The 21,345-nt window shown below is 36.1% G+C and overlaps 2 protein-coding genes across 5 annotated transcripts; one reads left to right on the forward strand and one right to left on the reverse strand.

Moving 5' to 3' along the window:
- Positions 1 to 533: 533 nt before the first annotated feature.
- Positions 534 to 10,658, reverse strand: ssh (Protein phosphatase Slingshot). Of its 4 annotated transcripts, none has more exons than XM_017616177.1 (10): positions 10,430 to 10,658; positions 6,015 to 6,058; positions 5,759 to 5,951; positions 5,221 to 5,696; positions 5,088 to 5,153; positions 4,836 to 5,030; positions 4,498 to 4,767; positions 2,424 to 4,441; positions 1,691 to 2,287; positions 534 to 1,545 (listed from the first exon to the last, which is right to left on the reverse strand). In XM_017616177.1, the coding sequence occupies exons 1-10, from the start codon at positions 10,538 to 10,540 to the stop codon at positions 911 to 913; spliced, it is 4,605 nt and encodes a 1,534-aa protein (XP_017471666.1). In that variant the 5' UTR covers positions 10,541 to 10,658; the 3' UTR covers positions 534 to 910. The 4 variants fall into 4 exon arrangements, with proteins under 4 accessions (XP_017471666.1, XP_017471664.1, XP_017471665.1 ...); XM_017616175.1 differs by having other exon boundaries at positions 534 to 1,689; positions 1,835 to 2,201; positions 2,338 to 4,441; positions 10,430 to 10,540; XM_017616176.1 differs by having other exon boundaries at positions 1,691 to 2,201; positions 2,338 to 4,441; positions 10,430 to 10,540.
- Positions 10,659 to 12,254: 1,596 nt separating this feature from the next.
- On the forward strand, positions 12,255 to 18,275 carry Nmnat (nicotinamide mononucleotide adenylyltransferase). Its single transcript, XM_017616179.1, has 8 exons — positions 12,255 to 12,475; positions 12,538 to 12,685; positions 12,779 to 12,936; positions 13,015 to 13,257; positions 13,340 to 13,441; positions 13,517 to 13,668; positions 15,956 to 16,145; positions 17,916 to 18,275. Exons 2-8 carry the CDS (start codon positions 12,571 to 12,573, stop codon positions 17,955 to 17,957), a joined length of 1,002 nt encoding a protein of 333 aa, XP_017471668.1. The 5' UTR covers positions 12,255 to 12,475; positions 12,538 to 12,570; the 3' UTR covers positions 17,958 to 18,275.
- Positions 18,276 to 21,345: the final 3,070 nt, after the last annotated feature.

Below are 21,345 nucleotides of genomic sequence, written 5' to 3' on the forward strand. Positions count from 1 at the left end.
TGTTATTACCGGTAATGGTGGTATGAACTTAGCAAAAAAAAAAATACAATACTACCTTGCATAAAGGAGTGGATGCGATATTCACCCACACACACACACACGCACAGAAATAGAGTGGTTACAATTAATTAATTGGGCGTTAGTCAAACTCAAGGTTGAAGCAAATTAGTTTACCAATGTAGAAAAGGAAGTTACACATATGTACATACAAAAACTATGGCATAATTTAATTTTCCCTAACCTATGAGTAATAAAAAGCACTTGAACAGATGAGCATATTCAGCACTTGACCATATAATTTTTGTTTTCGAGCTGGCAGTGGATTATAATAGAAAAGGAAATAAATGTAAATTGTAAAGAAATGCAGGCAGCCAAATTAAAGCTTTTTGATAAATACTTTTAGTCGCAGTAGTTTTGAAATGCACAGAAACAACAGCGCGGGGATTAAAGCTGAAGTACATTGGTCATAGAAAAATGAGACCAAGTCTAGAATACCAACAGTTTAGTTATGAAAAAAAAAAAAAACNTACATTGGTCATAGAAAAATGAGACCAAGTCTAGAACACCAACAGTTTAGTTATGAAAAAAAAACTAAAAAAGGCTCGATAGGGCCTTTTACTTTAGTTTTCTTTAGCAGCTAAATAGCTTTTATTCTAGACTAATACCGAAATAAGTACCTATGAGTTTTTTTCGAGGCAAATAAGCTGTGTTAAGATTTCATGCATGAATTTCTCATTTCTATTTCCAACCATATTTTGAATGTGTTAAGAACGCTTGTGCGTGTGTATGAGTTGTTCGCTGTTCGGGCTGTAAGGGTGCAAAGCGGGTTTAGAACATTATACAAGTGTATGAATACTATACACCTAACACAGAATGGGGTAAAGGGACGGTGCGTTGCCGCTGATATAATCTACATAGTATTGTAAGCGGCTGCATTGAAGCTCTGTTTTGGTAACGTTAGCCTACTGAGTGGATGCGTGCGACCGTGTTGTTGCAAACGACGCTGTTGATGCTGCTGTTGTTGGTTTTGCGCATTGTCTGCCATTGACGTTTGGGCTGCGCTGCCATGCGATATCATTGTGGATTTAGCTGGAGCAGGGGGCGGCCTACTATCACTATATTCGTGAGATAACCGAACACTAGTGGCAGAGCTTCTGCCACCACCTATCAGCGTGCTTTTGTGCAACGCACGACCACCACTTTCATAGTACGAATGTCGCCTGGGTTTACAGTGGCTTGTAGCTAGAGCAACCGTTGCAACTGTTGTTGGTACTGAAGATGAAGAAGATGCCGAAGCGGATGGCGCCGTGGTATATGATGAAGATATGGGTATGGCGCCAACGACACTGTCATTTTTGGTTACAGACGATACCGATATTGGCGTTTGATATTTATACACCAGAACCTTCACGTTACGGTCAACATATGGCTCGCACATACTCGATGAAGACGAAGTGGATGACGACGAAGACGATGATGCAGATGAAGCCGTTGTCGATGAAACAGAGGCGGTAGTAGATATAGTCTGCATTGTATGGGTCGTAGCTGTAGTAGTAGTGGCTGCATGTGCAATTGTGTCAATTATTTCAGCAGGGATCTCATCGTGGCAACCAGAGGATGCTGCTAAACTTTGTGTTGCAGAGGTTGTGTCTGAAATAGGTGACGCCAAAGAAGCGCTTTGCAGATTGTNTTGTAGTAGTAGTGGCTGCATGTGCAATTGTGTCAATTATTTCAGCAGGGATCTCATCGTGGCAACCAGAGGATGCTGCTAAACTTTGTGTTGTAGAGGTTGTGTCTGAAATAGGTGACGCCAAAGAAGCGCTTTGCAGATTGTGTTGGTGGTGATGATGTGGATCTATATGTTGCGCAACTGGGGAAGAAGGCAGTGAATGATGACCTTTCTTCGCAGGCGTGGCGGCAGTTTGAATTTGCAAAACATTTCCACTACTGCCTGTTGCTGCATTTGCGCTACTGCCTGCTTTGGCCTCAAAATTCTTTTTGAGTATTTGCACAGTGCCGGAGATCCGTTGATCCGTGATGGTAGTAGCGCCGCCGACGCTACCACGCAACAGCACTGAACCATCCTCTTCTATAACGCAGCCACCAACTATATTTTCGGATGTCTCTGGTTCTGAAGGTACCATATTCTTGTTCTCAATGTCTGAAACTGTATATGATTCTGGAGCTGAGGAAGCGGAAAAAAATTCATTTTGCAATGGACGACTGCCATCGCTACGGCGCATAACCATATGACACGTCAATATGTCGTGGTCGGCGTAGTTGCCGTCTACTGTAGTGGCGGTTGCACCGGGAACAATTTCCACACTATTGCAGCGNTAATTCATTGTGCAATGGACGACTGCCATCGCTACGGCGCATAACCATATGACACGTCAATATGTCGTGGTCGGCGTTGTTGCCATCTACTGTAGTGGCGGTTGCACCGGGAACAATTTCCACACTATTGCAGCGGTAAGGAGAACAGCGGATGCGCGTTGAGCCAGCAGCTGAAGCACTTCGAAAGAGATTCGTTGCACCTTTGACGCTGCGCTTTGCGTTGCCAGTGACTGGCACTTCGTCGGCCACACGGTCGCTATTTTCCGGGCACGGTTTCTTCAATGTATTGCAGCTATTAACGCTACCGACCTGCTCCAACTTCTGTTTAGTGCGCTTTACCGTGCCCACATGCTGGTGCTGCTGGTAATGTGGCGACCCAGAAAGGCCCTGACAGATTGGTGTGACAGTCTTGTTGCTCTTATTGATGTTGAGTTCGTGTATTTGACCTTCGAGTATGGCTCCGCCGCCGTACTGGCACGAATTGCGGTTGGAGTCGTACGCAGCCCAGGAACTATTTCGTACTGGGGCAGCACAGCGCGTGTCTCCCGAACCCCATGAAGCATGTCGTGAGGGCAAATCCCGGTGCCGGTGTGTTCGTGTGACCACACGCTCCTCAAATGCGGTTGTCGTCGGACATCCCGCACTCGATGAGATCGAATCAATACTGCTATTTGAGCTCAATTTGCTGGTACCGCTACTGCTGGCACTTGTACCCACGCCCAGCACATTGAGACGATCTAAAACTATACCACCACTCCTGCTGGTACCACTCAAGTCGCTTGTGCCGCTAGCGGCAGTCCATGAATGAGTTTTGCGACTGTGACGTCTTGAGTTAGCGCATTGATGCTCTTCCTTAAGCTCAGCCGATGTCTCCATTTGTCCGATGCTAGTATCGCTGGCGAAACTTTCGTTGGAAACCCCTTCACCGCCACCACCGTCGACTGTCATTAAATTTTTCAAATTAGAAGTCTGAGTGATTAGTTTTGCGGATGATGTCCATACTGGACTATGTTCACTCTGTAATGTGCCATCGCCGGCATAACAAGGCAACGTATCCACACGCGTAGCCATTGAGCCAGTATCGTGCGATACCGAGCGACCAAACTGCAAGTTAAGCGACCGGCGATCATCAGCCGTCTTGCGTGTGCTGTGTGTTTCCAGATTCTGCACACGTGTTCGCACGGATGCTATCTGCTGTTTTTGCTTTCTTTGCTGTAGCTTTTGTTGTGCAGTAGAAGATGGTGGAGGCGGCGGTGGGGGTGGTGGCGGCTGTACGTTTTTCTGTATGTGTCGCACTTGGTTTTGAGTGACACTGTAGTTCTCACCATTGCTTCCGGGAAATCGCATATTCTTGGGCTCCTCTGCAACACTCTTTTCAGGAGTTAGGTTTTCCAGCGATTGGCTTTGCTGTTTTATTACGACTGTCATATGTGGCACGTGGGGCACCGCCTGCGGTGATGTGCTACTGGACCGACGCACCAAGCGACGTTGCTTGGCTTCATTCGTGCCGCCACCGTCATTGCCAATTGGGGTTTTAGACCGTCCGACGCCTTTAGTACTTATAATGCTTCTGTCGGCACTTTCCACTGCGCTATCCCCACAGCTCACATCTTCCTGTCCTCCGGTTGATTTTGATTTGGACTGGTTGAGCGCCTGTATGAGTGGCGTAGGCTCACTGCCTGGCAGCAGGCGCGCGTCCTTTGTGCTCTTCAAATTCGTTTCGCTTTTACTGCGCTGCAGTTTCTCCTTATTCTTCATTGCATCCAACATGCCACGGTAAGTCTCCAGCTGATTAAGGAAATTCTTATTAGGCTTTATGCAGTTTCGGCGTTCCTTAACGTGTTGAAGTGCATGTTTGAATTCCCAATTGTATGCCTTCATAGCATAGGCGATTACAACCGACGCTGATCGGCTGACACCCATTTTACAGTGAACGAGTACTTTGGAGCCCTCCGATTTGGCACGTGTTATGTAACGAAATGTGTTGTCCCAGTGCTTTAACAGATTCGTCTTTTCATCATCATAAACTCGCACATTGAAATAATCAAAGACGCCAGGAAAAAAATTATCGATCTCTCGTGTTACATTAAGAATATGGCGTATTCTAAAATAAAATTATAGTAAGTTACATATATGCATTAGGAGACATGAAAAATTTACCCATTCTTTTGCAGCTCTTCCAAATTACTGGCATTCCATTCCGAACCAAGATAAACGTGATCGAATATCTCTGTTGGGGCATCCATTTGACCTAGTATTGTTAACATTTCCTCATCGATAAACGATTTAAACTCGCCTAAATCCATATCCAGAAGTTCTTCAAGTCGACCACGTATGTATTTGGAAGTCACTTCATCTAAATCTACCGACATCATTATTTCCTTTAGCTTCATTTTGATTGTGCTTTCCGTTTCCTCCTTCGCAGTTGGTCTGTATTAAAATGAAAATTAACACTGAAATTATGTAAAGTTGCATAAGATTAATTTTCATTTATTTACTTGTTTCTTATGGCATCTGGCGATGGAGGGCGTCGGCTTTCTAGTGAATCCATTGCATTCCATTCATTTAGGCAAGATTGTTCTGACTCAATGTGACTATCATAGTAAGAAGTCCAATCGTGCGATGGACCACGTGGATAAAAATTATTCTCACGAGCCTTTTGCGATACTTTATGTAAAGTTTGTAATGCAGACCTAAAACCGATAATTGGTATTATTGTGGTTGATTTGCCATCGGAAATTCGAACTTACCACATGGCTTGCACGGAAACGGGTTTAAAAATGTGTGTTTTACCGTATACTGAAACGCTAAAGCCACTGTTGAGGTAAAGTAAATAGTCAATTAATAATAAGTGAAGTTCACAGTTGGGCTAATTTAATTTACCCATCGCCATCAAGATGTATTGTCGTATCGGCAAGTATTGGCAAAACCAGGCCAATTGTGGTGCGTTCATTGCAATCGATACCCAAAAGACAGGATTCTTCGACACCATCCTCACATGCCTTGCTATCGCCCGATGCGTTCATTTTATCAGAGTCGCTTTTGATGCTTTGGTGTTGAGATGCTTTCGCCGGCAAAGATACGCTCGACAGGCGCTTCTCATGTGCATCTGTTGATTCCTCACCACCGCTACTTGATTCAGTTTGTGACTGTTGTTGTGGTGTCGTTCGCTGTATGCTATCTGTTGATGATTGACGCATTGTAACAGTGGTTGCTGATGTTATTACATTGCTTGCTTTAGTCGAATTATGCCGCATTATTTTATTCTTTCGATCGGTGGTTGTGGGGCGGTAACAACAACGTGATACAATCACTAGATACCTTGTGCGATTCGGTCGTTGGGACTCCAATTTAACTGCCTAATGGTAAATGCATGTTCAATTTTTTACTTAAAATTTTAGCGTTTTTTTTTTTTAATTACCATCTTCAAGGTTTCCTCAGGATAAAGTAGATCAATCATTGATTGTAAATGTTGCTGTATATCAGAATTATTACTTTGTGTGCTATTCGTTGATTTTGCCGAATCTGTACTGGGCCGACGTTCGCTGGTTTTAGCTGGAATATCCTTGAAGGTAAGACCCATTGCAGTGGCTTTTCCTGCAAAAAAACATTCGCTGTGAAGAGAAAAAGTTTGAAATTAATAAAAAGGCCACAAAAAGACATAGGTCAAGTGTTACCTCTTCTCTGGCCGGTTGCCATCATCATCATCTGCCTCGCCCTCCTGTGGAAAATAATATTTTTTGTATTATTATTCATATTATGTACATGGTTGTTCAGATTTTAACTCGTATTATGCAAGTATAAAATATGTAAAAGTTTTTAAAGAAAAATGTATATAAACTTCTTTGGGCTCAGATTAAAAAAAGTTAACCTACTAGTGGCCAGTGGACGAATTAGTTTTAATTCCGTTCCAGCAGCCGGAATCCTACATTCTCCGTAGCTAATTTTGATCGCCAAAAACCTGCATGCAACAACATGCAACATGCGGTTAAAAGCTACTCATACTGCCACATTGCAAATGTTACTTTTCCATGATTTATACCTTAAGGCCCCCTGATGTTTATTTAGAGAATTTTGGCGACGAGTTTTTAGCATAATGCTACTTCACTGAAATGAGCTAGTCGCAGAGTCAACTCATTTGTTGAGTTACCTACCCAAACTATCACTACTGCGCCTAATATTACGTAGCAAACATTAGATTTTAAGTGCTATATTGATGGTTCGGTACGGTTCAAAATAAAAATCCACTTGAGCATTTTTCAATTTTTGATTAGCCCTGCTACTGTTTGATGTGAACTCTGTGAGTTGGTCAGCGAAGTTAAGAACCTATCGAAAATGAGATTTTCAAGCCTAAGGCAAGATTATGACACAAAATCTAAACCATATATTTCCTACGAAATTTTTTGCGCGGAATCCAGCACTACTCCAGCATGCAAGGTTTAATAATCTTTTTAATTTGTTAACCCACTTCCCAAAAACGAGAAGGTTATCAATTCGTCGGAATATTTTTATATAATTCTTGTTTCAAAGGAAAGGTTTTACCTCAAAGGTGGTCCCATACTTATAAGGTTTTAATTCCGATCATTGAAATAATCTTAAATTTTTATTGGAAAATTGAAGTCGGTTGTAGTTTTTGCTGAAAAATTACTTGTTTAATTTTGGTTATTCGTCGCTAAGATATAAAAATTTAAACTATCTCATTATCTATCTATCTTATCTATTATCTATAATATTACGTTCGCCGTTTTGTAAATAGTAATCATATTTTCATACAAATTTTCCCTGAGAGATATAAAGCAAACATTTTGTTTCAATTGTCTAAATAAATAAATTTTTCAATAAACGAATTATTGATGCAATTCGATTCTTATAANGCGCGCGGAATCCAGCACTACTCCAGCATGCAAGGTTTAATAATCTTTCTAATTTGTTAACCCACTTCCCAAATCGAGAAGGTTATCAATTCGTCGGAATATTTTTCTATAATTCTTGTTTCAAAGGAAAGGTTTTACCTCAAAGGTGGTCCCATACTTATAAGGTTTTAATTCCGATCATTGAAATAATCTTAAATTTTTATTGGAAAATTGAAGTCGGTTGTAGTTTTTGCTGAAAAATTACTTGTTTAATTTTGGTTATTCGTCGCTAAGATATAAAAATTTAAACTATCTCATTATCTATCTATCTTGTCTATTATCTATAATATTACGTTCGCCGTTTTGTAAATAGTAATCATATTTTCATACAAATTTTCCCTGAGAGATATAAAGCAAACATTTTGTTTCAATTGTCTAAATAAATAAATTTTTCAATAAACGAATTATTGATGCAATTCGATTCTTATAAAAGAGATCTATTGAACTGCATGAAATTTGCTGACTTATTCCATTTGGTAATTAACTGATTCAAATACATATGAGAAAGGTGATTTAGGCCATTTAAAATCAAAAAGTCAAGCAGTATGTTGAGTTCTATGAGAAATATTACCATTTGTGCCCACTGGAATAATTGGAACGCCCGGACAACTTTGACCTCTTTTTGACAACTATGCACCTACTGTCCACACAGAGGAAGATAAAATTGCTGGGGTGGCAAGGGCTATTTATCGTTCTAACAAAGAACCATAAATAATTTTTTAGAATCTTTAATAGATGAGCTGATTTTATGTGGATCGTCAGCCACAATGACATAAGTTTTAAGAACGTCTGAACGAAAACTTATAGACAACCGAAACAAGTTAGATCATTTTTATGGAAAACAATTGCATTTGAGTACTATGAATGACAATGATAGCTATTCAAGCTATTCATGACGAAAGGGGCTTTTTGATCTAAGGCTTTCTATTTAATTATATGAGGCCACAAGAGCAGAAGTGGCCTAACCCACATTTTTTTCTTGTACTTAACTTCTTAAAATATATTTAAATGTAATACATATTAAAGTAAAGGTCGATTATTACTTTGATGATACGTTATATATGTAGCTCTGAACCATAAAATTAAAGAATAAACGACTTTCATTTTAAAGTTTATCTCATTTGGGACGATTTTAAGTAGGAAAGCACACAAAAAAAATGTCGGGTTAGGTCACTTCTGCTCTCATGGCCTCATATATCTAGAGGGATTTAGTCTATAGGTAAACTGAAAATTTATTACCAAGAGCACCATGTACACTTTAAAAGAACTCCTCCAAAAGGCCTTTTGAATTAAGTCCTATAAAAGCCCTTCTGGAAGGCCTTTTATGGGAAGCGAAAGAAGAAGGCTTTCAAATTGCACCACTCCATACAAAAAAAAAGAAGGAATGTAGAGTGGAAGGCCTCTTGGTTGGGATAACAATCGGTGATTCCATAACAACCAAATAATAGCAGCCAAACAAGGGCGCTTATTTTAAATATAAAAAAAAAAATAACCCAATACATATGTACGCTAGATACCCTCCCTGCAAACCAAAGTTCCCGAAATCTTAACGAAATCTTTAGGAGTATCTGATTTCTGTAACGATTTTTTTCCGAATCTTCAAAGAAAATTATATGAAGTGGTTGACACGAACTCGTAAAGAAATTTCGGTACGAAAAATAAAGAAAATTCTGAAAAAAGTCTGCAAGAAATTCTTCACATAGCAGCATTATTTTCATTTCTTCACCGATTTTCTTCCGAAATTTCGTAAAAGAATGGAAGTGTGCGTAATTTATTTCATTTTAGAAAATTCGGAAAAAAATCGGATGGGATCTTTCCGAATTCGTTAAAATTTCTTTACGATTCAGAATACTCTGAAAAAATGGTTTGCAGGGCTAATACATAAATATGTATGTGTAAAAATTGGAATGCTCTAACACAAAATACATATGTGCATGCATTGCATTTCAATAACATAAAAAATAAATAGTTCATTCATGGAAATCATCAAAATATTTACGGCAATGATATTCACATGCATATGCTCATACATACATATGTACATGCAAATGCTGCAAATGCAATATGTACATGCATTTTCATGTTTAAGTACTATGCTAGTTATGATATGCAAAATACATACATACATATGTATATATGTACATATGTGTTTATGGACGTCTGCATCTTTTAGAACAAGGTCAAGAAAATTGTGTAGAAAATTTATATTTATGATACAAACCAACAGGCTGACTAATCAATATCCCATCTTCCGGAAGAGGTAACGTCAAAATCAGCTTAATTGATAAACTAAATATAAAAAACTAAAAATAAAAATTGGTTGGAAAAAGAGCTTTTCCTACACAACGCCCTACACTACACCTAGTCCATTCAATATCAAAAATCATTAAAAACATATACATACATACATACTTAGCTGTCGATCCACGGGATTATCTACTACACTATAGTATTGCTTTGTTTAAAACAAATTGAAACAAATGTAACGAAATAAAAGCAAAACAAAACAAAAATAAAGTACATACATATGTACATACTTATCATCACAAAGCAGAGCCACTAATGTTTGGATGGACGATCACGACGTTGAAATCGACGTAAGCGACTACAGCGGTGGCAGCAAATGAAAGAAGTGAATAATTTGGTATTTGCGCAACGCACTTTTCCTTTTTTGCACATTTCAATATGACTGCGGCGACGATGATACCTCAAAGGGGAATATGTGTAAGAAAAGAAACAACAGCAAACAACTAATACATAGTGATCACAGTTCATATTAAAAGAGAGCTATATATGAACAAGTATCTTCACCACCAGAAAGCACTAAGAAGTTTCTTTTTTATGATTCCATAGTTATTATGCTTCCATAGTTACTTCGTATTATTGTTTTCACAAATGCCATTACCATAGAAAATTTATTACTGAGGTAGAGTTCTCGTAACTTATAGTTGCACAAACTATTCAGCCCTCATGCTATTACGTCTCCGCCCCTTTATTCTGGCGCTAGTGAATCAAATTTTTACTTCCACTTCACATATTGCAATAAAATTACTTCACTAGAACGGGATATTTGTAGCTTTAAAAAATATGAGCCTACTAAATACACCAATTTCCACAAAAAGAATGGGAAATGAAAAATCTACTAATAGTCGCTCCCTTTTTGGGACACACAAACTCACCGAGCCACATTGTGGCGGCGAACCAGTAACACTCGGCGAACGCTGCACGGTCACCAAAGCCATGCTCATTTGGCGGAGTTTCCTATCTTTTTCGCCAACTAAACTTTTCATAAATTCATTTTTAGATATTTAAATTCACTATTTCCTTTTGCACAACGCAAGACAATTGCAATAATTACGGCTGACTCCAAATATACAAAAAACTTAGCTGTCACCTCATCTGTCACTAGAGGTGAGAGCTTTGCAGGTTGGCAGTACTTGTCCCTGACATCGATGAGTACAAAACTATCGTGTTAGGAGTATGACTTCGATAAACTGGTTTTAGAATTGGGTTTTTTTTTAGCAGAAAAAGAATAAAGCGAAGCGCACATTGGCGCGATTCTGTCGTTGCGAATCCGCAAGCCCAAAAATTACAACAATGCTACCCATACATTTTAATGCGCTAGCGCACACTTGCACGATTCCGTCGCTGCGAATTTTTCGAACATTCAATGTTCCTCTCTATTGACGCGTTCGAAACGCGGCTTGCAGCGTTTTGAAGGCGTCAAAGAAGAAGAAGAAAGGTGTCACAGCAATAAAGGCAAAGAAAAAAAAACGTGTAATGTACAAAAACTAATAAAAACGTTCGTAATAATAGTATTTTGTACGATTTGGGCACGCCGAGTGCGAAAATACACGAAATAAAGGGAAAATTGAGTGAATTGTACATCGGAAATCGACGCGAAAAAATCGCTCAAGTGTGCGCACGTTTGCGGATTCGAAGTTAACAGCCGAATTCGCAACGTATTCGCAACGATGGAATCGCGCTAATGTGCGCTTCGCTTAAATTGTGATATTGCCTGATGAACTTAAAGCGCCATGGAGACAATCACATAAATACCTCAAGCATTGCGTATCATTTATTGGATAATTTCATATGTTATTTGTTATAAATTAATAATATGTATTACATTTCATAAAGCTAGCAAAAATTGATAATGATCAATCAAACGTGAATCAATTTATTGTTCTTGTCCACGAACTTGCTCACCACGACGAAAAAGCACGTGAGCTTGTTGTTTGTCAAGCATTACGCGAGACGATCAAATAAGCAGTCATCAAATTCAAATATCAAACTTTTTTGATTTTCATCAAGCATAGCCGGCAATGAGCCGCTGTAGTGTTCGAGTAGCCGACAAAAGCCGACGACACCAATACACTTAAAGCATTGATAAAGATATTTGAACGTCTCCGTGGCACTTAATGGTTAAATATTTATGTTCTTGCTGTTGTTGCTTAAGACGAGTTTTTTTTTTTATTTAATTGCAATAATATAGCAACCCATATACATACATAGCAACCATCGTACAGTTTCATAGGGCTTTCGCACGAGGCGATTTTTCAGGCAACTTTTAGTTGAAAGCAAAAATCGCCTCGTCCGAACGGCCTTTCAACTAATCGCTTTCAACAAAGTTGGTAGCCAGCCAACTTTGAGCTCGTTCAACTTTTTTTCCATGCAACCCGGTGCTTGTTTACATTCGGAATTCATACTTTTTTTACTTTTTTTATCTTTCAGCTTCGCTAAAAGCACTTCTACCAACGCTTGGCTTACCATATTTACGTCAATTGATAAAATTTTGCGATTTATATTCATTTTCAATAATGTAAAAAGCAATTCGTGTTGAATCGAAAATCGCCTCGTCTGAATAGGGACTGCAACGTTTAACTTCTCATTCAACTTATGTTGCCTGTAAATCGCGACGTGCGAATGCCCTATTATGGAACTATACGATGATAGCAACCCTTCATAGCTCTTTCATCAAGGCATTTTGCACCAGAAGATGTCGCCTGAGATCTCTTCATTTATCTTTTGAGTAACTTTCGTAAATATTTGCAAGAGTGATGCAATTAATTTGCTTATTCGAGCATAATATATGCATTAATTAGATTTTATTAGATTGAAATTAAGTGTTGGTATTGTTGATTGATTGGAACTTTTAGTTTCTTTGAAGGCAACACACATTACTGTCATTAGTGTCATTCCACATATATTCTATTTGTTTATAGGTATCTCGAAGGTCAAATTGCCGTGCTCGTCAAATAAAAATTCATTTTTTTTTTCTTTTTAGCAAAATCATCATTATATAAATAATATTATCAGGATGTCAGTACTAATAGAAGACGAACAAATGAATAATAAACGTCTGTTGCCACGGATAGCGCTGATCGCATGCGGCTCTTTCAGTCCACCGACCCCAATGCATTTTCGGATGTTCGGTAATGAAGACGAATTGCGAAATTCAAAAGTTTTCAATGCAGTAAAATCATAATTCATACATATACATACATATATCATTTTTCACATTTCAGAAATCGCACGAGATTATTTTACAAGTCAAGGGTCCCACCATGTTGTTGGTGGTATCGTATCACCCACACATGATTCATATCAGAAAAAAGGACTCGTTGGAGGAACATATCGATTTGCTATGCTGAAATTAGCTTTACAATCATCCACTTGGATTAGGGTAAAACAAATAATTTTACCAATGATATGTCAACAGACTGCACATTTACATATGTATATGGAATATTACTTTTTAAAGGCTTCTGACTGGGAAATACAGCAACCGGAATGGTCTCGTACGCTTTCCGTTTTGCAGTATCATCAAAATTATATGAATAATTATGTCAACTCGCCGATAGAAAATGAAATAAATGGCACGATACCGGGTTGGTTGCCGCCGGGATTACGTGAGCGTCAGGATGCGGTGCAATTGAAACTGTTATGTGGAGCAGACTTGCTGGAATCGTTTGCAGTGCCCGGACTGTGGGCTGATAAGATGTATGTAGAAGATATTAAATCGTATAAACTACTTATTATACATGTTTGTTATCATATTGGCAAACCACATGTATACTTATATATAGATTGAAGATATTGTGGGTAATCACGGTCTGGTGGTGATAACACGATATGGCTCTAGCCCTGAAAAATTTATTTTCGAGTCAGATTTGTTGACTAAATATCAGGTGAGTTGTTTAAAAAATCGTGCATATGTATACGTATTTATACTTTTTCTTACTATTTGTTATCACTTCTCAAAGAAAAATATTACATTAATAACAAATTGGGTGCCGAACGAAGTAAGTTCAACCATGATACGCCGGCTTATTTCACGTGGACAGTCAGTTAAATATTTGCTTGATGATCGGGTTATCGATTATATTCAAATGCAAGGACTTTTCAACTGTAAAACGTAAGTGATTTTTATTTAAAGCAATAATTGCTTGCTTTTATGGCTTAAGTGATTACGGCAAATGCACATATTTTATGTACATGTATGCATACATATACAGTGGCAGTCAAAAGTGAAAGAACGGAGTTTCGTATTTAATATTTACAATGTTTTTCAAGCTATATTTTTTTAATATTTTTTATAAAAATGCGGTTAATGCTTTAGCAAAACCCATATAAATCACACTCTCAAACTTTACCCAGAATTTAGAAAAATTCCACAAATTTTTATCTAAATTTCAATCTTTTTAATCAGATTTTTTTTTTTGATTTCCGGGTGTGCAGTTAACTGGATTATAAACTTTTAGTAAAATTAGTGTGCGTTATGAACTTGTTGTTGAATTTTTTGTGGAAAAATATGCGCAAGGCCTTTTGCGAAAAAAACAAANTTCATATAAACATGAATTTTTTGTGGAAAAATATGCGCAAGGCCTTTTGCGAAAAAAACAAAAAAAGGCAACGCCAGTGTTCCTAAATTTCGCTTTTTATATGAAAAAACCAAAAAATACGTCAGCAAAAAAAAAAAAAATTATTAAAATTAATGCGATTTTTCAGCCGCACAAACCTTGCACTAATTTTACTAAAATTTTATAATCCTCTTAACTGCATACCCAAAAAAAAATGTAAAAAAAAGTGTAATTTATTTGGTTTTTGCTAAAGCATGAACCATATTTTTATAAAAATATCAAAAAAATTATAGCTTGAAAAACATTGTCAATATTAATACGAAACACCATTCATACACTTTTGACCGCCACTGTATACTATTATACAATATTACAAAATAGACGCACGGCAGCCGCCGTAGCCGAGTGCGCTTGTGCATGGCATATGTATTAGTTGACCGAACGAGCTAAGTTTAATTCAAGCGGACGTCGAATTTCAAAATAGTATAATTTTTTAAAAATAAATTTGTCTTCACCTTGTAAACCTAGGTGACATGTGATTACTTAGAGCAAGATTACCAAAAAGAGCAGTCTCGTGGTAGTAGAATCTTAAATCTCCGAGAAAATTACGAAATTCTAAATTTCGTTTTTGAGTTCTTTGTAAATTTTAGAAGTTTGTGAAGTCGGATAAGAGCTCTCTCTATTTCTATTGATTATGAATTCGAAGTAACTTAAAATCTGCAATCGAATGCTTGGCAGATCAAATTTTGACTTCACGGACAAACAAGTATATAAGAATCGTCTTTAGTTCTTTGAAAAAAATGGAGTAAAAACTTTATTTGGCTACACTATTTTATCAATTAGTTACGATAAATTATAATAATTTCAAGCTACCTAGTAGATCTTTCTGCATGAAGCTCTCAGATATGTACAGTGATTTTGGCATGTATTCCTCATACGGAAAAACAAGAAAAGTTTCGATAAAAAAACTTGTACTAAATATTTTGAAGTTATCTTAATTTTCATAAAAAATGCTTGTTAACGGTTTTGGTAGAAAAAATAATTTAAAATACATCATTCATATTTTGAGTCAGTTCAAAACGGAATAAAGCACTGATTACAAATCGTTTTATTTGATTACTTTTTTTTGCGCCAACTGAGCTCTAGGTGACCTAGCGCATCCGTAAATAGTGCTCACCCAAATATCACAACTCTGCCTTATAAAAACAAGATATGTAAACGAAATTGCATGCGGATAAAATCCGCAGAATCAACACCGCAACAAGTCAAAATTGAATGGAAACTAATAATGGAGTGTGAGTTGCTATTTCTTAAGGCAATACATATTCGACATTTTTCAACTAAGCTAATAGAATGTATTTACTATAATTGCATGGTAATAAAGCCATTGAATTACTTGCGCATACACGATCATTAATATGTATTTACGTATAAAATTATTGTGCGCATCCATATTTCTGCATGACATAACTAATGCTTAATTTTTATGGTATTTTACTTAGAAACTATAAAACATTGTTGGTATTGCGTTACTTAAAATGAATTATTTATTTTATAAACTTTTGCAATATTTGTTTCATACAAAGAAGTTCCAAACATTCCTAACATACTTTTTAATTCATATTTTTGCTTTGTTTGGATTTGTAGTAAGTATATAATTGGACTAACACGTTTGCAAACATTCCCACAAAAGTATAACAATTTATTTTTAAACCGCGTTAATACTAATCCAAGCTCATCCGTCAATAATTCGCCGTCTGATGAGGAAGATGACGATATCGCGGCGGAAAGAGCTGAAAATATGGATGAAAGCGATTATTCTATTAAAAATATTTTGACTAGTTTCAATTTAGATAACCGTAAGCCTTCAAGCATGAATGTCTTTTGTTGTGGAGAGAGTGAAGTCAACGCTCCAGCAAAGAAACTATTGCCCAGTCGCAATGGACCAGGACAAGTTGTACAAGTTGTAACGTCCGAGAGGGGTAAAAAATTTACAACGGATATACAACGTACGAGCAGTGGAATGGATGAGGTAAATTTCGTTTTTTTTTTTTTTAAATTTATAATGTATTTTATAAATGAACTACCCCCTTTTAAAAACAAAGCAAGGTGCAATTGAAATGCATTACTGTGGAAAAAAAAGTTACTCCTTCTTTGAGTGCAATGATAAACTTAACTCCATTCTTGATTGGTGCTGTAACCGCCTAGCCGGTTTTTGGCCAGCCCTGCCAGATCTACGGATTTTTCCGTACGGTACGGATTTGCAGGATTTGTAAAAATTTGCCTGTTTTACACATTTCTCATAGGTTTCCTATAGGTTCTGAACCCTTAAATTTTTTTAATAAAAAAAAACCTTATTTTGGTACTTGAGGGACTTATCTATTAACAGCATGTATGTTTTTGACCCGATTTTAAAAATCCAACATTAGAAGAGGATTTATCGGCCTTTAAAGTAATGTATAACAATCTATTGGTAGCCTTCGATTGTTGGGAGTATTTGTCGCGTAAAATTAAAAAACCCAAATTTTCTTTATTTTTTCAACTTTAACCATCGCTGCAAACATTATACTGTTACTGGGTAGGGTCGACAACCTACCCAGAAGGTTTTGTTACATGCACATAAACTAAGAACACACCGCTTGTTAAAAAGTTAAAAAGTAGTCAGAAAAATAATAAGGTTGTCTGTGAAGCAATCAATAAATAGGACTTGTGGAAATATGTGTGGTTTTATTTGATGTTATTAAACGTACGATTCCTCTATTCACCTAAGTACAAACGATTTGTTTTTTTTTTACTCGCCAAACAAATTTGAGCGTACGGAGGAAATTTAATTGGCGAAGTTCATTCGGTCTGCGCCAGACAGAGCGCTTTGGTGTGTTCGAGCTATTTACGCAATATTTACCGAAATATTGAAATACTGAAATCGCGCAATAAAAATTTCTATATTACATTTTATTTGCTATTGAATAGTAACGGACGATCACACATTCTTTGCTCGAACGAGCGATGTAGAGATAGTAGCCCAAATTTCGCGTAGAGCGTGGGGTTCTTTTTATAAAAAGTAATCAGCCTCATTGCGTAAGTTGTAAATTAGATAAAATTTTACCACTCAGCAACATTGGCATTGCCAACTGTCGCGCTGAAATAAGTAGACGACGAAAATTGTCGAAAACTATCCAATGCTGCCAATGCAATTGCACTCGACACGACAGTCGCAATGAAGCTGAATACTGAGGAGTTTATTACAAGAGCGGGTTTCACTGTAAAAATTAAATTTTAATGTTTTTATCATGCATACATATATCGTCACCTGAATTGTAAAAAGACGTAACAAACATCGTCGCTGAAATTCAAAAAGTCGTAAGTAATAAAAAATTAAAAATTTAGTTTTTGATTGATATGATGGCCTTCTTCGAATTACAACTCGTATATCATTTAATGCAAAAAAATAAAAAAATTTTAGTCACGACTTTTTCCATTTCACTTACGATGTTGTTACGTCTTTTTGTATTTCAGGTGACGATGTGTAAGTATTCGGCGCACGTATGCCAGAAACATGAATGTGTAAAAATTAAAATTTTAGGAAATCAAGTTTGAAAGTTTTTTCTTTTTCTTTCTTAATTCTCGCGAATAAAAACTAACCAATTACTTTTTCTTAAATTTATATGAATAAATGGAGAAAAAGGTTGGAAATGTTTCAGAAAAAGTAATTGCTTTGTTATTATTCATACGGTCCATTGTATAATTACTAACTACTCGTATTCTAAAATATTGTTCCCTTATATGTATGTTTGTTTTGCAGTCTGATGCTAAAAAGATAAAGACAGATGCTGTGAATGTCTAATAAAAGACGATAAAAAGTTCCTTAAAGAGAAAAGCTAAGAAGTAATATCACAAAACAAGGGCTGTAACAGGAATATTATGGACTTTGAAGCGGGATCAAAACTTCATACAAGATTATATATTAAACTAGTTTAGACATGCTTACGCTTATCTTAAATGATACTTCTGTTATTTGAAATGTTTTTTTAATTGTATGTTGCAATGGCAAAAATGTAATTCCTTTTCGTTACACATGTACGTATTTATATGAATATTATAATGGTATAGTTGTTGGTAAAAGATAATACACTAAGCTACACCTTGATGATGCATTATAAAATAAATTTTCTTTCTTTGAAATTTTTCGGTTAAGTATACATACATAAGATATAACAAATATTAAGTACCACTGTCCCCCATTTTACATGATAATTTTAACTGAACAAAAAGGAAATATATTACTGGCTTTTATTATACCCTATAAATTTTTTTCGAAATGCTCTTTTAACCGTTATTTTAAATTGAAATTTTTTTAGAATAATAGCTTTGCTTCACCCGCTTTCCGTGCTGTTTCGGTAATTAGAGCGTAAAAATAAGTTACTCTTTCACAGGTGTCAAAAGTGTATCAAGATGTGCCAAAAGTGCCCAGAGCGTGAGGAAGGCAAAAATCCACATTTCGTGCCCGGAATCAAGAAATCCGCTCTAAACAATAATTTTATGTGCATTATCTTATTTGGCGAATAAAATTAGCAAATTTTTGAGACTTCTGTGGTATTTTCCATTTCCTCAATAGCTGTTATGGCAATTTAACTTGTTGCACATTTGTGCCCGGAAAAAGTCTGGGTTGTTTCGTTCGTTTCTATTAGTTGTGTTCCAGATGCTTAAATTGTTGCAACAATGTGGGTGTCAAAGAAATTAAAATTCGAAGGATTCGTGCGTATCTGATGGCACTGACAAGAAATGAAAAAATGACTTTATGCATTATTTCAAAAATGAGCGGCTTTTTATTTGCTATTTAAAACCGTACTATTAAATACGGTGCCCTTTTTTGAAATTTTTATTAAAAAGAAAAGTTTTTTTTTCTGGAATACCGTAAGGACTCCCTAGGTTTAGTTTTTTTTTTTCCAAAATTTGTGTTCTTAAAGTTATCTACTATATATATATGGAAATAAAACACGTCAAACCAACATTGATGTGTTTTTGATATTTATTTCCGTGAACAGCTAACGCATGGTTATGCTCTGATTAAAATTCTTAGTATAAAATTTGTTGAGTTTAGTGGCTTGCGGGTGGCACATCATTTATTTTATAGGGAACATTCTGTTATATGTATTCTTTTTAGTGGATAAATTACCTTAACAAAAATACCAAACACGTTCACATTGCAAACAACAAACGTTTCGATTTATGACCGCTTAGGCGACACTGTGCGCCGGCGCGTCTGGAAACGCCGGCGCTATTTGTTTTTGTTTTATCTCCAATAAATCATTGAGAAGATAGATGTAATAAGGGCACTTCTGTAAAAACTGCTTTCTGAGATATTAGCGTTAAAGTTTTTGGTGTGTGATAACTTACTTGTTGTTGTAGTAATATGTAAAAAAGGAATCTTGTTGTGGTATTGAAAAATAAATTTTTTTTATATATTCTGGAGTAGTAGTTCCTTCAAGCGATGTATTTCAATGTGTATTCATTATGAAAATTTTGTACAAAATTTCTTAGGCGGTGAAAGTAACCGCGCGCCGATATTTTCGTAGCTCGGCGGCGTATACCTCTAATGCATATTTATTTCCAGTCGTAATAATTAATTTTTTAATTTGCAAAATTTCGTGATAAATTTATAATTTGCTACACAATGCTAAAAATTAAAAACACGTAAAAATTGATTATGAATGTATTTTACTGTTATGCTATGTTATGTTTTATGTCATCATCGGAATCAAAAATACAAACAAAAATCCGAAAATCTAAAATTTAAGATCTTTTGAATCTTTTGTTACGCTCCGGTATTTAGCACAAAGCTTATTCTCAATGGGTACTTCGTTTCACCAATCTAATCGGAGGAAAGTGTATGTATGTATGTATGTAAACAAATGTTGTCTAATTGCTTTTTAACAATTACTCGCAAAACGCATTTCTTTCAAATTATACCCAGCGCATTTAGTACATATGTACGTATATGTATACGTATACTTATGAGCATACTTTTTACCTCTTGAACCTCTGTATTATTCCCGCGTTGATGTCAAATCGATTTTCTGCTCCTCTTAAAAATGGTCGACTTGGCGATTTGAGTTTATTCCACAGAAAACAGACAATAAATCACTGAATGCCAGTATTTTTGCACATATCTGTTATATGTATGTATGTATGTATGTTTTTGCAAAAGAAAAAAAACGAAATAATTCAAAAAGAAAAGTGTTTCAATTGGATAACCCACTGCCATAGTTTTCTTAAGATCGTTCAATGTTGCTTTTGAAAAGAAATTCTTGATAGTTTTTGAAGGTCGCTTTAAATGTAGAACAGTTAAAATTTTCTTCAGGTATAAAATGTTGCTAAAAATAAAATTTTGCAATACAATGCTTGCTTTCTTGTATGATGTACAAAATTCTTAATTGTCACCGGGTAAAAGTGCAATGACATTGCAAACTTTGTATAGGAATAATAAGGTACATAGAGTGGGTGTACATACATACGAACATTTGGTGTATGCACATATGTATGCATTTGCATACTCACAGAGTGGAATGGAGTTGGCTTATCAAGGGCTTCCCTATTCCTTCCCGTATATTCAAAGATTTCGACTTACATATGTACACACATACATATATATATCGTCGTTTAAAGTACAAAACCGCGTATCAACAAAATGCAAAACCGCGTATGTGAGGTTGCATAAATTATTTTCTAGAGACTAAAAACACTCATATTTCAAAATGGTTCTCGTTTTATAAAGCAAATTCATTTAGCCAAGAGCTTGTGTGAGCAAATGCAATTTTTGGCAGCAAATGTCAGTTACGCGATTTTGCAGAATGACGATACGTGGTTTTGTACTTCAAACGATGATATGGAGCAATTTATTCGCAGCGCATAAACATATATAAATGCAAAGGGGGCCCATAAAAAATCGTTGGTTTAAAAAAATTTTAAAACAAACAATTGAGAAATGCATCTAGGTGCTCTAGGAACATTTTTGCATCGAAAAGAAAAATTTGAAAAAAATATTTGGCGGTTAGGGCACGTTATATTTGTTTTTTTTTTTTTTAACAAAAAAGTACGGGTATTTTTTATACCATTTAGGAAAATCCTAGGGGCTGAGAGTTTAACATTTATCTTTTTTTTTTTGGACCACCTTAATGTACATACATTCAAAATAAAATAAATTTAAATGCAATCAAACTAAATTAAATAAA

Source organism: Rhagoletis zephyria, unplaced genomic scaffold, assembly GCF_001687245.7.
Source record: "Rhagoletis zephyria isolate East Lansing unplaced genomic scaffold, Rhagoletis_zephyria_1.1 Rzeph_scaffold_01161, whole genome shotgun sequence".
Classification (NCBI taxonomy): domain Eukaryota; kingdom Metazoa; phylum Arthropoda; class Insecta; order Diptera; family Tephritidae; genus Rhagoletis; species Rhagoletis zephyria.